The sequence below is a fragment of the Alosa pseudoharengus genome, unplaced genomic scaffold, assembly GCF_046254945.1.
Source record: "Alosa pseudoharengus isolate Yale_2024_CS ecotype anadromous, Long Island Sound unplaced genomic scaffold, YU_APseudo_1.1 YU_APseudo_1.1_scf_13, whole genome shotgun sequence".
Lineage (NCBI taxonomy): Eukaryota > Metazoa > Chordata > Actinopteri > Clupeiformes > Clupeidae > Alosa > Alosa pseudoharengus.
The window spans coordinates 31,171,810-31,191,316 of record NW_027468598.1 but is presented as its reverse complement, the minus strand read 5'-3'; the positions used below and the strand labels follow the sequence as shown (position 1 = coordinate 31,191,316).

Genomic DNA, 19,507 nt, shown 5'->3' with positions numbered 1-19,507 from the left:
CATTGGCGTTGTTTTGAAATCCGATACCCAGGGATTACAAGCACTGGAGCACTGCTCTTGTCCTGAGTTGCTCCTTTCATACTGTGGCATACTGTTTAATACAGTAGGATACACTCTAAAACCACATGTTTCTATTCCAGAGAATTAAACAGTTGTCAATAATGTGTATTTTTACTCTATCCTGCTTTTTTCCTGTCCCCAGGCTCCTCATGTGGGGAAAAAAACATTACAAGTGCATGAGGGGGAAAGGCATATCTGAATGGAGACATAGGAAATGATCAAATATCACCTGACACACATTCACAAAGAACACCACATGGTTCCACCTTTTCTAACTGCCCATGTAATCTGTCGCCACATGAGATGAGGAGGGAGGAGGCATGGGGAAGTGTTAGATGACACTAAAGAGCTGAAATGTGCCATTTGACGTGCACTGCTGTATGGCTGGAAGTGTTTTGTATAAACTGTCAGTTACTCATGAAAAGTGGACTGTCAAGCGTGGTGTGTTTCCATTCGCTGGGTTGCCAAATGACACCTAAATGGATGCAAATGCAGACATCACCACTTAAAGCAGGTCCTATGTCTTCTGTCAGCAGCCTGTGTCCTGCATTCTCATTTACATGTGATGTGACTCTTATCTAAAGTGACTCAGCTGACGTCCGACACAAGCAAAAAACGTTCAAGCGATCAACGAGATAATATTGAGAGAGAAAGTGGTGTGAACATTCCACCTGATTCCACATTCCATTCAGATTCTCCAGAGAGGTAAGGGGCAAGGGTTTTTAATATTATTTTTTTTAATGTCATGAAAGTGCATTAACTCACAATTATTTTTGCAAATACATTCCTGCAGGGTTGCAAGTTATACATTGAAGTTCTCATTTGTGTAATCAAATGAAATTCCCCAGTGGGAAAGTTAGCTAGTTACCACTGTGTGTCATTGACAATGTCTTATATGTGGAGCGATTTGGGTTGCACTCTGTGCACGTTAAATGCGCTATACAAATAAAACTGACTTGACTTGACTTGACTGTGTGAAAACAAGGCAAGTAACTGTGAAGCTAAAAGCTAGAAAGCTAATTCCTGCAGTGGCATCACAGTGGTAGTCAAGGCGATTACACTGTGAAATATGAGGCACATGACATTCAAATACTTTCCAGAGTCACTAAGTCACCAAGGAAAGGCAGCTTAAAGTGATTCACAGTTTTAATGAGATGGATATGTTAATGCACGCTTCTACCCTTTTATTTCTGGCCAAAATTAGCCTACCTTGACACATCACCTGGTAACTCCACTACTCCTTCCCTGTAAATGTATGCCATGACATTTACAGTTTAAAACATATTTTTTATTCAACTCACCAAAAATTAGTAGAGCTACATAACTAAAGTTGATATATGCGTTTATGCATGTCTGCTGAACATAGCTGAGGTTTCCAAATTACACTAAATTAAAGAAATGGAATAATCCAGTGACAATATAGCTTCCCTCTCCGATAGAGTATGTCCTTGTTCACTTGTTCAACACTTCTCTCCATGCAGTTAGATTTGCACTGACTATACTCCATACTGTGGCAATGTGTAGCTTTCTACACAAAAGTGACCATTTTACAACTACTGTACATCAATATGTGTCTGTAGTAGGTGTGGAAAATAATCTGCCTGGAACGCCCCAAAGATACAAATCAGTGATGTTGATAAAGATATCAAGTGTGACATACACGTCATGTTGTGAGTACAAACACCATCCATGTTGTTGGTCTGAACAGGACAGAGTTGCTGAGCAGCCGGAGGACTGACTGAGTCTGCTCTGAACATACGTACAGGACATAACACACAGAGTCACACCACACGGTAAGAAATCATTTTCTTTTCCACTTTAAATGCACATCAGACACGGCGATCAGGACCCGGGGAGCTGAGAAGGTGGGTGGAGAGATGGCCTTAGCGCCGCTCTTCTGCTGCTCTGATCCTTCTACATTATATGGTTTGAAAGAGATAGCTGTGTGTTTATGTTCAGCTTAGCAAGGCCGCTCATAAGGAACAAGATTTCTTGTCTTATCTGATCTCGAAAGCCAGATAAAATTATAGGGAAGGCAGCATCAAAGATAACCCCAGTGTCCTCAATATCAATATCACAGCTTCTCTAGTGCGGAAAAAATATATATCTATTCTTTTTTTGCACAGTGTGTAATAGCATCTCTTTCATTCAGAGGTCTTTCACTGAAGCTCTGTGAAGTGAGAAACACGGGTTGATAGTGTTCGTTTGCCACTGAATGGCTTTAATTCCCATAATGCAGCAGAATAAATTGGTCCCAAGACAGACATGAGTGAGTGCAGATGGGGGGTGGATGCGTTCACTCACTCTGCTTTCTTTCTGCTCAGTTCCTCATAATTGGACACAAATGTGTTTCTCCTCTTTCATCGTAAAATGCCTGAACGAGTTCCTTTTGTGTTCAATTTTGCACTTTTGTTTTTGCATATAGCTCTACGGTTACAGGAAGTGACACACCCAGAAAACCAGAGGAGCCAGTTCTCCAAAATGAACCAAAAAGGTACATAAATATTACAAATATTACTTTCACATTGTTTTGCCTGTATTTATGTATCTGTATTCATATACATATATGTATTTTTGTTGTTATGTTCATAGACCCTACTCTCTTCAATAATTCCAAAATTAATTCAGCAGTCCACTAGGCTTATGTCCTCCCATTTCAATGACAAAGCACTCACATTTGCATGGATAGAACATGTTGAAAGAGAAACCCTGGTTTCATCCTGTGTAATTGATCTGTTCACTGAGTTGAAACAGGCTTAATTTGCTTGTGTGTAGTGCTACCCTCTGATCAGAACGGCCCTGATGTGCGTCCAGTCATGTCCTCCTGTCTGCCTTCCCTCAGCAGAAACCGTCCTTGATGATGTCTACGCATACGGCCTGTCCAGGGCGCTGATTAAGGTGGCACCACCGGCTACTGTGGGCCTGTTCTCCAACTGCCCAAGCAGGACAGAAACTGTTCTGAAGAAAATCAGGAGTGAGTAATGCTGTTTGAACATCTCTGCTTGTAGCCCCTAGTGGAGTTCCCCAGCCAGCCTCTTTGATATGCCAACATAAAGTGTTTGTCTATGGTCATGCCATCTGTTCTCTCCGCTTGCTTGCTTCAGTAGGCAGATTTCTGTGATCTGTATGACTGTGTTGACTTTAAAGTGACAGCATGATGGTTTTCTTCCTCTTCCCACTCCTTTCTTCTCCTTTCTTCTCTTCTCCTCTCCTCTCCTCTGCTCTGCTTCTGGGCATCTTCCCTCGATCCCAAGCTTACATGAACCGAGAGGCGGAATGGCGGGAGAAGAAGCACAAAGACGACAGGCCCAATCCAGCTTCCAGAAGTTTCCTCTCCCTCCTCCTCTCCATCGTCTTCCTGCGGCCCGTGTGGAGTGAGGAAGAGGAGCGGAGGAGGAAGAGGGTGCGGTGGATATTCGTGCGGTTCAGCGCTTGGCACTTTGCGGGCTGTGACAAGCTCTGGGCAGGCTTGGTGATCCGCCTCTTCAAGGCCCTCCAGAAGGACTTTGGAGAGATCCCGCTGTCTGTGTACCGGTCCAGCCAGCATCCTTACCCTAAGAAGATCCAGAGGGGAGGCAAGGAGACCAGCTGGAAGTTCAGGAAGTTTCTCTTCGTGCCACTTTGGTTAGCTGTTCTATTTGCGATTGTCATAAGCATCGGAGCGAGCGTTGTGCTTATCAAGTCCGGCTTCCAAATGAAACGTGAGATCGCACTGACCTGGACAACGGTAATGGAGTCGGTGGCCATCGGAGCCCTGGGTCTTCCTGCCATGGCAGGCCTGCGCTTTTTCTTACTTACATTCAAAAACCTGTTCTACAACCAAGGCAGGAACATTCTGAAGAAGATGAACAGCACAACAGTCAGTGATCAGCTGGGGTTTATGAACAAAGTGAGGAAAGAGGTAGCCGTGTTGGCCGACTTCATCCACTTCATGGAGATCTTTGAGAAGAGGAAAGTGCGGGTGGTTCTGGAGATCACCAACCTGGATCGCTGCAGCCCTGATAAAATAATTCAGACACTGGAAGCCATCAATATCCTGTTGTCAGGTGACAATGTGCCATTTGTTTCCATTCTAGCTATAGACCCAAGTGTTGTTGTGAAGAGCTTGGAGAACTCTATTTTCTTTGCCAGATCGCACTCGAACAGCTATGATTTTCTGAATCAGATTGTTACCCTGCCATTCAACGTGCCTGAAATGTGCATCGAATCTAAGTGTTCGGCATTCAAAGTGCTTGCCAACAGTCATCTCGAAGTGTGCACAGTTGAAGAGGAAAGTGACGGGTCTAGAGATCTGAACTCAAAAAAATCTATTCAGCTCTCGGTGCTTGGGGACGCTGAGAGCACAGTCCCTTTCATTAGCAAAACCAAATGGGACGAGGGGTCTCTTGAGATGGCACTGACATGGGAGATCTGGGCAAAAAAAGTCAAAACAATGACCAAGGAGGCTTTAGAGTTTACATACGATCAAAGCAAACCGCTGCACACGTACCTGTTCGGAAACAGTGTGCACATGCGAAGGATTATCAACTCTGTGCGAGTCTCCATCATAGTCATGGATGCTGCTTATGGCGGTGATGTTGTGGCATCAGACATCGCCACCTGGGTGGTTCTGGCCAATAACTGGCCGTGCCGACTGAGTTGGATTCTGCAATGTGTGGAGGACTGGCATCAGAGGGCAGATATGCACGAGAGTGTCAGTGCGCCGACGCTAACTAAACCGCTTTGGGAGGTCTTCATTGAGTCCAGGCATGAACTACGAGAACTCCAGAGCAGCACTGAATGCATTCTAGAGCAGGACGGAGACCCAGAACTGTTTAAGAGGTTCCTAAAAGTGGATTTTAGATTCACGGTTAGAGAGGTGGTGAGGTTTAAGCCGTGCACTGTCAACCTGGACCACTCCATTAAGAAAGAATTAGCTAGGTTAAGAGAGAATAGAAGGAGAAACATCGCTGCAAACAACTCCCGTGTACATCCCCAGATAGGGCAAATTGCTGACATGAGCACAGCCAACATTGGCAATGAGGTACAGTATGTATTGTTTTTGTGTGTTTGTTTGTTTGTTTATTGTGATTCCAAATGCATTATCCACAAGAATGTGCTGTAGTTGATGAGACTATTTGCTGTTTTCTGTCAATTTCATCAATGTTCTGATAGCGTGCTCATTTCTATTTAATTTCTTGCCCTACGGCCTTCATTTGTGAATTAATGTGTGTTGAATACATAACAACATGAGTCCTCACACATCACATACTTGTATTCTTGACATTCCTGAACCATTCATGAAATCCCACTTGGAAAATGCATCTCTTTTCTTTGAAGATGAAGAGGTTGAACCTGCCAGAGAAGTGCCAGCAGTTGCTTATGGCCAGTGGACTTGATGGAGCAGCCTTGGCTTATGGAAATGAAGACGAAATAAGACAAACCCTTCAGATGACTTCACAGGAGTGGAGTATCCTCTACAGACGCCTCATGGGACTGAAAACATGCAGTAAACACTAAATCGTATAGGATACTGATTAAGTTAATATTATGAAATGAGAAAAATGCAGTTTTCCCATTATTGAATTTGAACACAAGTAGTTCACATTTGCTGAATACCTTCTAGTTGTCTTTTTTTCTTACATGGCCAGTATCCTTCCATGTTTTGTACGTTATAACATAAAAGTAAAATTCTGTTGAGAACAAAATGTACACAGAAGATGTATTTTAGCCTTTCTGGGTTCTATAAACATTCAACAGTGTGAACAGTGCATCTACATTCTGCATTCACTGATAAGAGACAGCCATGTCTGTCTGCCAATTGTTAGGTAAACTGATGGGATGGAATGGGTTTTATTGGCTAAGTGTAATATGAAACGTGTTTGTTTAATTATCAGTTAATTCTCTGTTAATTTTCAGTTTGCTGATTTAATACTGTCTTCAGTTCATTTGGCAGCTGTCAAAGCTTGAAGATGCCTAAAGTGACCTCTCCTTCTCCCCACCTATTTGATTATTGAAGTGCTGTGGTGTGGTTTAATTAGAGATCATATGTGTATTGAGTTGCCATGTCAAGGATGCATTTCAGAGAAATAAGACAGGAAAGATTGCTTTGAAGGGTCTCATAAAGAAAATATTAGTTTGTGGTTACAGGTTAAGTTTGGCAAAATAAACTCAATAATTTCACCCTGACATTTTCAGGTTTATTAACACAGATGAATTGTAGACAGACATTTGTAGACAGACAAGTGTGTTTGGATTGCCATCAAGTACTCACAGCATGTTAAGTGCTAGTTCAACACTGACATGAATATTGTATAATAATAATAATAATAATAATAATAATGTAATTTGATAGCATAAATAAAGTTCAATCATAGGCAGTTGGGTCTGCCGATATGCATAACTAACATGGTCTATGCAAGATTTATAAATTGTAAACAATCAGATCAATGACATTTAAATCACCTACGCATTGTAGCCTACTATTTGAAATTGCCAGGCACTTTCATTCAAAGACCAACAAAGACTTAGTCTAGACTCGCTAGATTTAGTTTTTTTAGATTTTGAAAATAATACACTATTGTCCTGGTACAGATGTTGGTATTGTGATATCAGGAAGAAGATTACAACTCGTAATAATTTCAATCTTTTCAGAGACAGATTTGAGATCCTCTAGAATGAGACGGATGTTGTGAGAGGCGTTGATTATGCCACTTTGGGAGTTATTAAGACTTGCCGTGGCCAAACGCACGTCCTTCGTGGCATTCTGGTAAACCTGTCGAAAAGTCTGTGACACATCGGCGCAAAGGCGCCCGTTACTTTCTTGGAGCTTCTGCTGCAGCAGAGTGCTCTCTTGACCGGTCAATTCCGACCTCATCAAGTCTTTCTCAGGAACTGGTACGAACTCAGGTGTGGATCTCATCACAATGAGAGGAGGTAGGTCTGAGCGCAAAGACTGCACATTTTCAGAGCTGACAGCATACGCCACCTTGCAAGCTTTCTCCACTTCCCCTTCGCTGTCCGTCTCCGATGCTTCCCCGGGAACTTTCAGACCAGAGGTAGACGGGTGTACTGGAGTCAGGGACGTAATGTAAACCTCGTCATCGGAATCGGTTTCAGAAGCTTCTCCTTGCACCACGATCTGGAATTTGTTGCTTGCCATCGCGCAGTCCTGCATGCCAAATTACAGGAAAGTGATATCTTCTCCTGCAGGCTTGCTATCAGCTAATAAGAATTCACATAAATTAGCTATCGGCATAATAACAGAGATGAACAGAAACCATTGGCTCGAAACAATATATATTGCAACTTTACATCAAAAATCAATCTATGCACTTCGTTTAAAAGTTATAAAAATGTTAGTTAGCCTACCTAAACGGGGAGATTGAATCACAACTTCGGTTAACACAAGTCATGTGAATGGCAAATACACTTCCTGTTGTACGCTGACGTTTGACCAATCGCCAGACTGTTTTGTATATCATGTGACCAGTAACCATAGTCACATGATCAAGACGTAAACATGAGCTCCCTGACGCAGGCAACCAAATGCTGCATGAAATGCGGTGAAGAGAAAAGATGTTTGTAATATATTACAGTAAGCTTTCGAATTATTTGACCTAAGTCAGTGCGTAATATTAATTCCTTTTTTCTATCATTTTAAAGATCATGCACAACGTCATTGTTGTAGATTTGAAACTGAAGCAGTTAGCAACTGCTAGCTAGCCCAAACCTGTTCAGTGGCAGTGGAGAATTCTAAGTTCCTCTTCATAAATATGAAATAACGGCTGAAACCTGTTGGCACACTGTTAGTTGCATTTGAAGACGGTATTTCACTGTTATGCCACATCATAAATGTAAGGCGAGAGAGATGCCTTTGAAACCACTAAACATATCTGCAGTGTAAGACAACGGGAGCGACAGATCAATAAACTACCCAGCTCCTGTCGCATTCGCTCACTCTTTATCACAACAGCTGACTGCTTTGATGTCATTATTGGTATTTTTCCTACTGTTTTCAAATCAGACCTGTATAATTTGTAAAACAAATCTCCCACCACAGGCTGTCCTGATATTTGCTGAAGCACCATTGATTACAAATGTGTTCAGTGGGATGACATATCAAATATATTTGCATCATGGTCATGGTATTATACTGAACTGCATCTGCAGCTCTTTGTATGCTATAGATGCTCACATTATCTCTACAGAAAAAATAGAGACACTCTTATTCCACCTGAATCAATTTAACAGCCATCTGAATCAGTTGTCACCTACTTGTTACTCATCAGATGACTCCTATTTTGTGTTTTTAGTATTGTGGCCCATGGGCTACTAGGCAGCCGGGTGGCACACAGGAAGCAGACCATGAACCTTGGCGAGCGCCGGCCCAACAAGTGGTGGACGGAGACGGACACGTTCGCCATGCTGACACTAATCGAGCAGCTGGACCTGGTGCACGAGCTGGACAAGAAGCGCCAGCGCAACGACTCGCACTTCCGCCGGCTGCGCCACAGCCTGGCCAAGCGCCACATCCACTTCACCGTCAACCAGATCCGCAACCGCTGGAAGAGCCTCAAGCACAAGTACCGCAAGATCAAGACGGCCAGCTACCGCAGCCCTGCCGCGCGCCTCTCCGCCATGGAGAGCTTCCGCTACTTCCGGATGCTGGACCGCATGCTGGCCCACAAGCCCAGGGTGGGAGCCCCAGAGGAGGGCTCGACGGTGGGACACGATCTGGTGCTCACCCCCTCTGACCTGGAGGACCACACTGACAGTACTGGTGCCAACTCTTTGTCTGTCATTGTGCTCCATGCATGAAGTAACGTCTCTAACTCATTCTGATCGGCTATTAGAGTCCCCGTTATGCACTCTCCTCTCTATCTTTGCTTATCCAGCTTGCTGCTTATTTATTAATTCCTAAGTATGCATTGCACAAGCTGTTATTTGATTCATAGCATGGGGATCTGCAAGAATCTGTTCAGAGCTTGCTTGTCCATCATGCTTTTAGATGGCATTATCACAGTTAGAACAAAGTAGAGAAATCTCTATAATGACCGCTAATGTGGAACGGATCTGGCATAGATGAGGGCCTGATCGGTTCATGCTTCCTCACATAACATACCTGACGCATAATGACCTAACGCCAGATCCGTTTTGTGTGGCTTTTGATCCGTTTTGTGTGGCTTTTGCTTTTATTTTGAAGAGACATTCCCTTTCTCAGCTAATGTCATTTGCTGTCTCCCAGGTGATGTTGCTCAGGCCTGCACCGCTGCCCCCTGGCACGAGCCCCTCGTCCCAAAACTGGAGAGCGGCGAGGAGGTGAAGCCGGATCTGGACGAGCCCCCAAACCTGGACCAGGCGGACTGGGCAGTGAACGGGACAGATGAGGTGATGACCCTGGGGCTGTCCGGCGAGTACCTGGGTGCGGTGAAGGCTGAGCCTATCCCCTCCTCTGGCCTGCACAGCCTGGAGGGCGCCAGGGAGCCAACCAGCTGCAGCTCCGAGGAGTTTCAAGGTAAATAGAATTCTTTAATGTCATTGCACAGAATACAACATATACAACGAACGGCAGTCCTCTTGGTGCTTATAAATAAATAAAATTGAGTTCTAAAATAATATAAGACAATAGAAAACGTACATGTCCAGCTGTTCACAGATAGCCCCCCTCTCTACCCTCCCATTATCCCCACATACATTCACATACATTCTCCAGTGCATGACAGTGAGGTAGAAAGGGGAAAGTGCAAAAGAGAGAGACAGAACCGCCAGCCAGTGGTGGTGTGGTGAGGAAATATACAACATACACATTGTTATTCATGGATCTTGCTTCTGTGGCCTTACATTTCATGCTGTCTGTGTAATAGGATTGTCATCAGATTGGTTTTCATTTGGTTTATGATCATGTTCATATGGCCTTGTTCACAAGGTGCTATATAAAAAACAAATTAATCGATTGAAGTGTTTTGGCATTACATTAGTGTCATATTGAATTTATGTTGGTACATTTCATAACCAATCAATAGCTCAAAATATTCTACATGAGTTCTTAAAAGTCTCCAATAGAACTGTCCACTTTTGTGCTGTTAAAGGACACCGACCTGAAACTTGTACACTGCGTTCTTCTTATGTTACGTTCTCCTTCTTGTGTCTTTTCGGACAGGCACCTGCGAGGACACCAGTAGCCTGATCCTCCAGCAGCTGACCATCCTGAACCACCAGCTGAGCGAGCAGCTGGCCGAGCAGAGGGCCTTCCACTGCAGCATGCTGGGCATGATGGACCGGCAGATCGAGGTGCTGGAGCTGCTGTCCAGCGTCACCCGCAGCCAACAGGAGGCCAAGGTAGCCAGCGCCAACGCTAGCGCCAACATCACCCCTGCTGCCGCCAACGCCTCTCTCTCCGACGTGAGCGAAGACTGCCTGAGCAGGAGGGTCCACGAGGTCCTCCTGCGTATGCAGAGGAGGGACGCGGAGCAGGCCCTGTCGCCAGCGACGCCACCGTCGTCGCGTTTATCCAAATCCATCCCCTCAGCGGAGCCGGAGCCCGAGCTCGAGCCCGCTCCCACGTCAGCGCCATCCTCCTGGACGGTGTCGCTCCTGGAGACCTCGATCAAGCAGGAACCGTCCCCAGATCCGGCCGACACGGACAGCGCCGTGGACTCTGGAGCTGCCGGAGCCAAAGAGGAAGCGGAGGCTCTGGCTGACAAGGCAGATGTGGACACACCTGGTCTAGCCGAGGATTCCCAGCTAGAGAGGCAGCCCTCCTCCCCGAGGAAAGCGACCTTGGTTAATGGCCTTCTGGACAGCTGCCTGGACCAGTGAGCCGAGCACTTGCTGCATCTGTGATCCTGCAAGTTCCTCTGTGTATGGACACAACGAGATAATGATGTTTATGACTTCAAAGGGAAATTATTGTTTTTTTTTTCTTTTCTCCAAAGTGGTCTTGTGCTGTTAAGTTAAACTGATTAAAAGAAAAGGTATATAGACATGAAGATGAGATGCTTCTTAACTCATTCGTTTTTAGAAAACAGTGTTTTTAACATCCTCCTTTACTTTTGAATACGTTCTAGCCCTGATGTTTTAGTCAGTGGCCGCCTGCTGTCTTATGGAGGTTGAAGATTTCTTGGGAAGAGGTGATATGAGGATTTGTTTTGAAGCGGCTTATTAATCTACTTTCACTTTTTAATGAAGAGATAAGGACTACACAAGCATGGGTGGATCAAGCTACTCGCATTCCATTGAAGTTAGATATTTTGCACATTTTATTCATCTGTTTACTCACAATAATTTAAAAAAAAAACTCCCCATGGTCTGTGTTATAGATATCATATGGATTTTCAGGTCATGATACAAAACTCCTGAAGCACAGATGTGCAATAATCTATTATTATTATTATTATTATTATTATTATTATTATTACTATTATTATTATTACTATTATTATTATTATTATTATTGAAAGGGCTGTCATGAATAAGAAACACTGGTTAACTGGGAGAGATAGAACAAGTTGGCCTGACTGTAATCTGTTTGTATTTTTGTTATGGAGCAGAAAACTGTATGTATGAACTATTGGTTCAGATCATGTGAGTTATTTTGCCTTCGGTTTCAGAAAGAGTGGAGATAACTTTATGGATGATCTTTTTATTATTATTTTAAGGTGTATGTACTCTCCCCAGTCAGACAAATTCAGTATTTGAATGATCATGTGTTTGAGAGTATAGTGTTTGTATCCCTCCTTATGGTAGGAGACAGCTGGTTTCAGTGTGCTAACAGATATATTTTTTTCTTCTTGTTGGTTTCCTATTTGCCATCGTAATTTATTTAAGCTTTTAGCCTCAAGCAATATCGACATATTATAACCCTCGGAACTACATGTAAAAGGTGCTAAATTGGTATGATTATTTTCAATTTATTATTTTTTGGGTAGATACTGCAATTGAACACCAATGTATTTAGCTAGTTTAAAAATATTGCAAGCTTTTTTTTTGTCTGCTGGTGAATTGAGCTGAAAACCATGCAGTGCTGCAGACAAGTATAATGTAGATGGGGCAAGTCCAGAGGCTTTAAATCTCGTACATGACAAAGAGTGAAATGCATGGGGATCATCAGATTGTGAGGATAGTCTTCAGTTGAGCAAATAACCTTAATGCAAAAACATATGGATTTCTTCGCAGTGCTATAGGCGATGGAAGAGGCATGTGCTTCATGTAAATAGCAGATTTAATCTTTCATTGGGTGACTCCTATTTATCCAATAACTCTTTAACAGATTGTGTTTTGCAATTTGTTTCTCAACTAATGTCATTAATAAATGTCATTATTTTTATACGAATCTATATACTTCTGTGTGTTTTGTTTTATTTGTATTACCTTTGTAAAGGCTGTACTCCGTGCCATATTCTTGATCGCTCAGTAGGTGGCGACAGGTAGGCATGAACAGACATTCTCTAACAGTATTCTAACTAACTACTCCAAAGCAGTAGGCGGCGATCTTGTTATATATCGTATCTGTCCGGAAAGACGTAAATTCATTTTTGATTGTGAAAGTGACGTTTAGCCGTTTGCTAGTTGCAAGCACAGTGCAAGGCATCTATTTTTCAGGAAAATCGTGCAATATATCTGTGCATGAATTCGGTGTCATATCAGCATAAGGTGAGTATGAACGTGTTTAGCCTGCTCAGTTTGTAAATATTAACCTCGACATACCAACAAACACTTCGCCTTGAAACAAGCTAGCGGTAGTTGATCGAGCTGAACTATGCTAGCTAACGTTAGTAAGGCAGTAGTTTGTCAGAGATGATTTGCTTGAAGACTAGATTTACAGTTTTAGTAAGGCTTGTATCGTTTGACTTTATTAAACTGACATCAACGCGTGTATGACAATCTCGCCGTGATCATATTTGGAGTAGCTAGCTTGCTGACTTCATAGTTAGCTATCCATGGGTCATGGAGAGAAGTAGGTCCCTGATTGTTTTACTTGCACAACTCATATTAACGATTTCCTCCTTTAGACATGGCAGATGACTCCCTCTTTGAATTTCTCCACATGGAAATAGTGTCTCATGTTTACAAGGAGCAAGAGTCCCGCGGAGATAACGACAAGGTAAGTTAGCCATACATACCTCTCTCTGATACATACAGATGAGCACTGTGAACACTGAAGTCCTTTCTAAATGGCCCTGTGTTCACCATCCTTACCTTACACACCACTGTAACATAATGCATACTTGCATTGTGTATCATTTTGCGCTTGGTGTGTGACATTAGTATGATAACAAACTGAATATTCTTTTCACAGGAGAGAGGTACCTGTGTCTCCTTGTTAGAATGCATGGGTTTCCGGGTAGGCCAAGGACTTATTGAAAGGTTAGAAAAATGCCTTCTCTAATGTTTCCATATGGTTGTTTGTTCAGTTTAGGCCCATTTATGAATTGAAAAAAACAAACAAATCTAAAACAGAAATTTACCTATTCCTCATTCATGGCATTCATGAATGCAATGTACTCAAATTTACCTTAAATTACCCCTGAAAACTACCAAAACCACTTCATTTGAATTAAGTGGTCCTTAATTTGACCTTAAATGGCATTTTAAGGTGTAGCACCTTAATATACATTTAAGGTGTCAAGTCAGGGGTTCCCTTTATTTTATTTGATTAAGGGGGTAGTTAAGGACAATTTAAGTATATCTTAATTTTATTTTAATGTGTTAATTCAGGGATTCGTTGATTACAGGGGGAAATTCAGTAGGCTCTTCGACCTTAACCTATGCACATTTCTACTTAAAAACTACTTAATTATAAAAGGGGTTTAAGGTCAAAAGTAAGGCATTTATAAGGGGTGAAATTAAGGGCTTTTGTTTGGTAGTGATTGTCAAGCATGCAGTGTATAACACTGTGATATCACTTACCTACAATATCAGTTACCATGCCCCCTTCATCTAGGTTCACAAAAGACTCACCAGGCTTTAAAGATGAGCTTGACGTCATGAAGTTTCTCTGTAAAGACTTCTGGACAAACATCTTCCGCAAGCAAATTGACAACCTAAGAACCAATCACCAGGTGTGTGTTTGCATTAAAAACATCAACAGGCAGAAGAAAAATACTCTTCACTGAACAGCAGCACAGTAACGGGAGTTGATCTAACCTTTTTCCTCTGATCCCGTGTCTTCACCTAGGGCACATACGTCTTACAAGATAACCGCTTTGCACTCATAACACAGCTCTCCAGTGGGCAACAGTACCTGGAGGATGCTCCTAAAGTACGTGGCCCGCTGTTTACGTCATTACCAAGCCCTGGGAATGGATATGTGCATGTGACCTTGTTTGTTCTCTTGTCCTGCAGTACCTAGCCTTCTCCTGTGGGCTGTTGAGGGGAGCCTTGTCCAACCTCGGTCTGGAAAGTGTGGTGACTGCTGAGGTCTCCCTCATGCCTGCCTGTAAGTGGTGTGTGCGTGCGCTTGTAACCGCTTCTGTTGTTGACCATCTCTCAAGGCCTTTTGTAAAAGAATGAAAAAAGGCAGAGAGCTCAGTTATTAGTCATAGTTAATCTTGCTTGGTGGCATCAGACCTGTATTCATTGTCATTAACATCACAGAGTTTATTTAGTCAACCTGTTCTTTTGTTAGTGCCCCTCTATGACACACACAGGAATCACTTCCTCACTGACTAACTTTATCGTTCCTCGCCACATTAAAGCAACAACTAATGTTGTATGTGCCCTTTGGCTTCAATATTCAACACCATCAAAAACGACTAACTGGGTCATCCTACCTGCTTAGCAATGTTGCATAATGCAATATCATGTGTTCTGTTCAAGCATTGGTAATGCCAGAGGCTTCATTCTCCAAATTAAGTCAGTAGCATCAAAATGAGTTTTAAGCTGTTATTTTAAGGTAAACAAACTGCAAACTGAGTCACAGTTGCCAGTCCCATCCCACCATACTCAGTAACTCTATCCATAGGAACGGCTTTGGATGTGACGTCCTCCTGACTCTACTGTACTGTGATTGGTTCATGCAGGTAAATTCCAGGTGGTGATCCAGAAGGCGTAGACGATTGACCACTGGGAGACGTCCGAACCCTCTCTTCCAGGGCCCTTCCCTGCCATCACCCTTTGATATGAATGTCTACGTGAATGTCTACGTGAATGTTTACACACACCAAGGTAGTTTACAGCATATTATTTTTGATAACGAGTACACTCATGGTGGGCACCTCACCTACGATCTACTTAAAATCGGAAAGCCGAGTCATTGCCATTTTTTTTAGCATGACAGTGAAATATGGACAAAGATGAACATTTTTTTAATGTATCTGCAGAAAATCCGTGAGGCCATTGTGAAATCCTGTACAATCAAAGCTAGTGTCAATACTAGATCAAATTGAGTGTGTGAGATGACATGTTTAAAGTTGTTTGATGTAACAATGTGACAGATGTCTATCTATAATCTATTTATTTATTGTAAAGCATTCCCCGCTACCTCTTTTTTTATTTAAGATGCAATTTTTATATTAATTTGTTCAACAAACAGTGGGGTCAAATTTCAAATGTATAGGCCTTAATGGCTTAAAACCATTGAGGGGAAAAAAGTTCCTGTCTTTTATCACCAGAGGGCACTGTGGGAAAGTCTCATCACACGGGAACGCTTTTAGAGGCTCTCACTGAACTCAAGAATAGTGTTTTGTGCACTAACTTCCAGCTGTTTTTGTAACATCACTTTCCTCACAAGTATAGTAGTAGACAGCAGTTTGTGATAGCTTGTGATAGGAGCACAGTGCAGTGCATCACTGGTTGTATAACTTTCCCCCGCCTGGATCACCCAGTCTAAAGGGAACGTTAAACCGTGTTCAGTACTGCACAGTGAAAGTCTCGCGTAACGTCCCCCGCCTGGATCACCCAATCTAAACGGCACGTTAAACCGTGTTCAGTACTGCACTGTAAACTAAGGTGCTGCCCTTGTAGGTTAGACTCCTTTTTTTCCCACTTTAAACAGGAAAATAAAATAAGAAATGCCAACATATTAGAAGTAGAAAAAAGCTTTTGTCGGACTGAATGACACTTGAAACCATGTTTTGTAAAAAAAACAATGACACACACACACACACACAGTCAGATTAGTCATTAATACCCATAGTGTGATGTGTAGTCGTGCACTTGTATCCCAGCAGTGCCAAAACAGCTGCTCTATCATGGGAAGGGTCTCCCCTCCCTGTCAACACGCAGTCAGGGCTGGGAAGAAAGTCTAGAGGTCACCACTCCAGTGTCTGCCGCATTGCAGCCCTCAACAAAGGTGCTGAGGGAAGGGGAAAAACAAAACAACATGGAGAGTTAGTAGGCAAAAGGGATTCTATGTGGAGAAGGCTGCCGTGGTGTGTGTGTGTGTATATATGTGTGTATATGTGTGTGTGTGTGTGTGTGTGTGTGTGTGTGTGTGTGTGTGTGTGTGTGTGTGGAAGGGGGTGGTGTTGGTGATTAAGTGAGGGTGTTAGAGTCTCTGTGTGCAGTTCCTATTCAGTGCTGCCTGGTCCTTTGTGGAGGTAAATAACAGCTCGGCCATATCCCCAGCTGGCCTGTTCCTCCTGTGCTGGGCCCTCGGCCTGCCGGCCGGCTGGGTGGGTATCCATAAAAGAGAAGTGCTGGAATGGACCAGGCAGGGTCTGTGTGCAGCTGAGAGTGAACCATGGACAACATCAAACGCTTCATCCCAACGCAGCTTCCCACCCCCACCCCCTCACTCCTTAGCCCTCTACACGTACACCTCCCTCTCTCTCTCTCTCTCGCCGCACCAGGCTGTACATTCAAACAACGGCCCCTTACCAACTTTTTGTCTTCTCCTACTTTCTCATTTCTCTCCTTTTTTTTTTTCTTTCTTTATTGAGGGTCCCCCCATCCCCCCCCTTTTTTCCTGTTTCGTTAACAACCATCGGCTCAGAGGAGGGACAGGGCTACTTAACCAGCTAATTGTGTGCGTTCCAAAGCCCTCCTCTCTCGCGAGGCCGGTACCTAGTGTGAGCTCTTAGCATCTAGTAGGCTTTTCTTCTGGTGCTTTCTCTCCTTCCTTTATAACTTGGATTAAGCTATGCAGTTTTGATACCCACAGCACTCAAAGTTTGTCAAAAGGAGTGACTAACTGTAAGAAGATTGAATGTGTCCATTTGTGAAATGTTTCTTTTTTGTTTGTTTGTTTTTTTAATAAATAAATGTCTTCAGTTGTGTTGTTAAAATTAAATATATGTTTTAGTTGGTCATTTATTTGTCTTGCTCAAAAAGGTTAAATTATTGAGATCGCCGTTTTCAGCTTGCAGTGTAACCATCTACAGTCAGCACGGTCATACTAATATCGCTAGTAATACAGGTTTCAGAAGCTAGTTTTGAAATGTTATGCTTCTGAGCATTCCCGACAAGTCCTTTGTAGTTGAAGTTCAGTCTTTCCCCAAAACTCAAAATATGACCTTTAAATACACATCAAACTTGCAGAACATTTAAATGCGCTGCCTGGCCATCACGGCCCAAAACCCCCTCTCTGCCCACTCACTGGGAAATCACAAGTTTGGATTGGCCCATGCATGGACGACGCCACAACTGGAGTTAATCATGATCATGGTAGAAAAAGTCAAACCATTTCTCGTCATAAGGTCGTATTGATTTCAGTGGAAGATGTTTTTTTTTTTATATCAGTGTAATATTTGATCTTTTTAGTTATTTTTCATGGCGTGAGCAGTCCTTTAAATTGAATATGTGTCGAGCCAGTGGTTTCCCACAGAATTGAATTCTTATTTGTGGTGGTAGGTTTGCAGAATTAACTCAAATGCAACAGTTTTTTTTAACAAATTAGCGCAGCGCGGTTATGATTCTAACCAGATTTAAGCACAATTTAGTACAACCAGGAAAATCATTGTGTGGTGGTAATGTTGATATTGTGTTGGGCCGCCACCAATAAGTCAATGTATGGGAAACTGTGTCGAGCTCTTGGTGTCTATGCAGAGAGTTGTAGCGTTTGTTTACTTCAGTGAGTTGTAAAGGTTCTTGTATGTCGCGTGTCTACAAAGGCGGTGATGGTGTGATGTTGCGCCCTGTTCCTTACGTGTTCTGGTGCTCAACACGCCGCCATTTAAGCCTGTGATCAGGCCGTGTGTTGGACAGGCCGACCACAGGTTCTGTGTGTGTGTGTGTGTTAACAACAGCCATGAACAGAGGGAGTGTCACGTTACCCAGAGAGTGTGAAAGAGGGGCCGTGTGTGATGTGCGCTATGGTTCTGTTGAAGGAAGAGGGGAAGGAGAGACGGTGAGGAGTGGAGGTAGAGAAAGAGAGAGACAGGGTGAGGAGTGGAGGTAGAGAAAGAGAGAGACAGAAGAGAGGGACTAACACCAGGAAAGAGTGCAAGAAAGGGAGATGAAGTTCTCCAGTGTTTTGTGTGTGTGAAGCTGGGGAAGAGAAAGAGGAAGGAAGGATAGAGGGAGTGTAAAAGAGAGGGAGAGCAGGGTCCGAGCTGTTCCTGGCTAGGTCTGCCTTGCATCAGAAAGCCATCAATAAAGGCCAGTTTGTTTGTGTGGGTGGAGAACAGGTCTGTGAACTTGGTCAGATAATGAGTAGTTAATGGCTAATGGCCCTTAGAAGGGGTGGCTAATATGGGCTCTGGTGGCCTTTGTCATATCTTTATCTCGGGCAAACGTTTAGTGAAACGGTGTGAGGGGCTGGAGGGTCCGTGTTCCTGAAATATTTCAGGCTGCTTATGACACATTGATGTGGTGTTGTGTGTGTGTGTGTTTCTTTAAGTGGGCTTTTCTGGTAAATGTGTTTGAATGTTCTGGCCTCTTTAAGTAGGTATTTCCTATCTTTTGGGTTGCGTCGTGTAATTGTTTCTTTTATTTGTTTTTTTCGCTCTTTCTTTCTTGTGGTAGTGCTGTCAAGTGGGCAGATTTACGTCTCGGCGCGGAGCAGAGCGGAGCGAAGCGTGTTTTCCTGTTGTGATTGCACAATTGCGCCGGCCCCGACCGCTCTGACATTTTCCATAAACTTCGTGAAATACTGGATGGGAAACCAAACTTTCCTCTCATTGTTTTTCCAAGGCCCAGTCTTAACCCTTGTGACGCCAGAGATGCAGATCTGGAGGAGGTAAAGGTTGGGCTGGAGGCTGGAGGGGGGGTTGAGGATGTGTCCCAGCCATCAAAAAAAGTAACAATAACCTCTACCGTGCCTCAACTAGACCCCCGCAATAAACTAAATATGAGTGTTTCTTTGTGGCTAAAAGGGTAATGGCACTACAATGTGCAGACATCTGTGCGGCTTTCTTTTTCTTCTTCTCTTTTCTGTGTGTGTGGTTAGTGAAAGGATTAAGATGGAGAATAGAGGGGGAGAAAAAAACCTGAAGCCCAGTACCTAATCACTTCCCCTCGTAAGGCCCCCTCTTGATTAAAAGAGGGAGGGGGGGTATGGTAGTGTCCGAGAAGGATGGGGAAGTTG

At 43.3% G+C, this 19,507-nt stretch overlaps 4 protein-coding genes across 8 annotated transcripts; 3 read left to right on the top strand and 1 right to left on the bottom strand.

Moving 5' to 3' along the window:
• Nucleotides 1–467: 467 nt before the first annotated feature.
• On the top strand, nt 468–6,228 carry LOC143122043 (NTPase KAP family P-loop domain-containing protein 1-like). Of its 2 annotated transcripts, XM_076282825.1 has the most exons (6): nt 468–765; nt 1,769–1,853; nt 2,486–2,554; nt 2,903–3,034; nt 3,315–5,083; nt 5,380–6,228. In XM_076282825.1, the coding sequence occupies exons 3-6, from the start codon at nt 2,542–2,544 to the stop codon at nt 5,557–5,559; spliced, it is 2,094 nt and encodes a 697-aa protein (XP_076138940.1). In that variant the 5' UTR covers nt 468–765; nt 1,769–1,853; nt 2,486–2,541; the 3' UTR covers nt 5,560–6,228. The 2 variants fall into 2 exon arrangements, with proteins under 2 accessions (XP_076138940.1, XP_076138941.1); XM_076282826.1 differs by lacking the exon at nt 468–765 and having other exon boundaries at nt 1,727–1,853; nt 2,906–3,034.
• On the bottom strand, nt 6,226–7,508 carry bloc1s3 (biogenesis of lysosomal organelles complex-1, subunit 3). 2 transcript variants are annotated; one of them, XM_076282830.1, is made up of 2 exons: nt 7,411–7,508; nt 6,226–7,263 (listed from the first exon to the last, which is right to left on the bottom strand). In XM_076282830.1, exon 2 carries the CDS (start codon nt 7,214–7,216, stop codon nt 6,617–6,619), a length of 600 nt encoding a protein of 199 aa, XP_076138945.1. In that variant the 5' UTR covers nt 7,217–7,263; nt 7,411–7,508; the 3' UTR covers nt 6,226–6,616. The 2 variants fall into 2 exon arrangements, with proteins under 2 accessions (XP_076138945.1, XP_076138946.1); XM_076282831.1 differs by having other exon boundaries at nt 6,226–7,210; nt 7,411–7,465.
• A 36-nt stretch (nt 7,509–7,544) lies between these two features.
• LOC143122044 (uncharacterized) lies at nt 7,545–12,359 on the top strand. Of its 3 annotated transcripts, none has more exons than XM_076282829.1 (4): nt 7,545–7,636; nt 8,355–8,815; nt 9,287–9,556; nt 10,202–12,359. In XM_076282829.1, the coding sequence occupies exons 2-4, from the start codon at nt 8,407–8,409 to the stop codon at nt 10,858–10,860; spliced, it is 1,338 nt and encodes a 445-aa protein (XP_076138944.1). In that variant the 5' UTR covers nt 7,545–7,636; nt 8,355–8,406; the 3' UTR covers nt 10,861–12,359. The 3 variants fall into 3 exon arrangements, with proteins under 3 accessions (XP_076138944.1, XP_076138942.1, XP_076138943.1); XM_076282827.1 differs by having other exon boundaries at nt 8,355–8,821; XM_076282828.1 differs by having other exon boundaries at nt 7,578–7,619; nt 8,355–8,821.
• A 211-nt stretch (nt 12,360–12,570) lies between these two features.
• On the top strand, nt 12,571–17,272 carry trappc6bl (trafficking protein particle complex subunit 6B, like). The gene is made up of 7 exons (XM_076282824.1): nt 12,571–12,693; nt 13,053–13,144; nt 13,340–13,407; nt 13,985–14,102; nt 14,219–14,302; nt 14,386–14,479; nt 15,063–17,272. Exons 2-7 carry the CDS (start codon nt 13,055–13,057, stop codon nt 15,092–15,094), a joined length of 486 nt encoding a protein of 161 aa, XP_076138939.1. The 5' UTR covers nt 12,571–12,693; nt 13,053–13,054; the 3' UTR covers nt 15,095–17,272.
• Nucleotides 17,273–19,507: the final 2,235 nt, after the last annotated feature.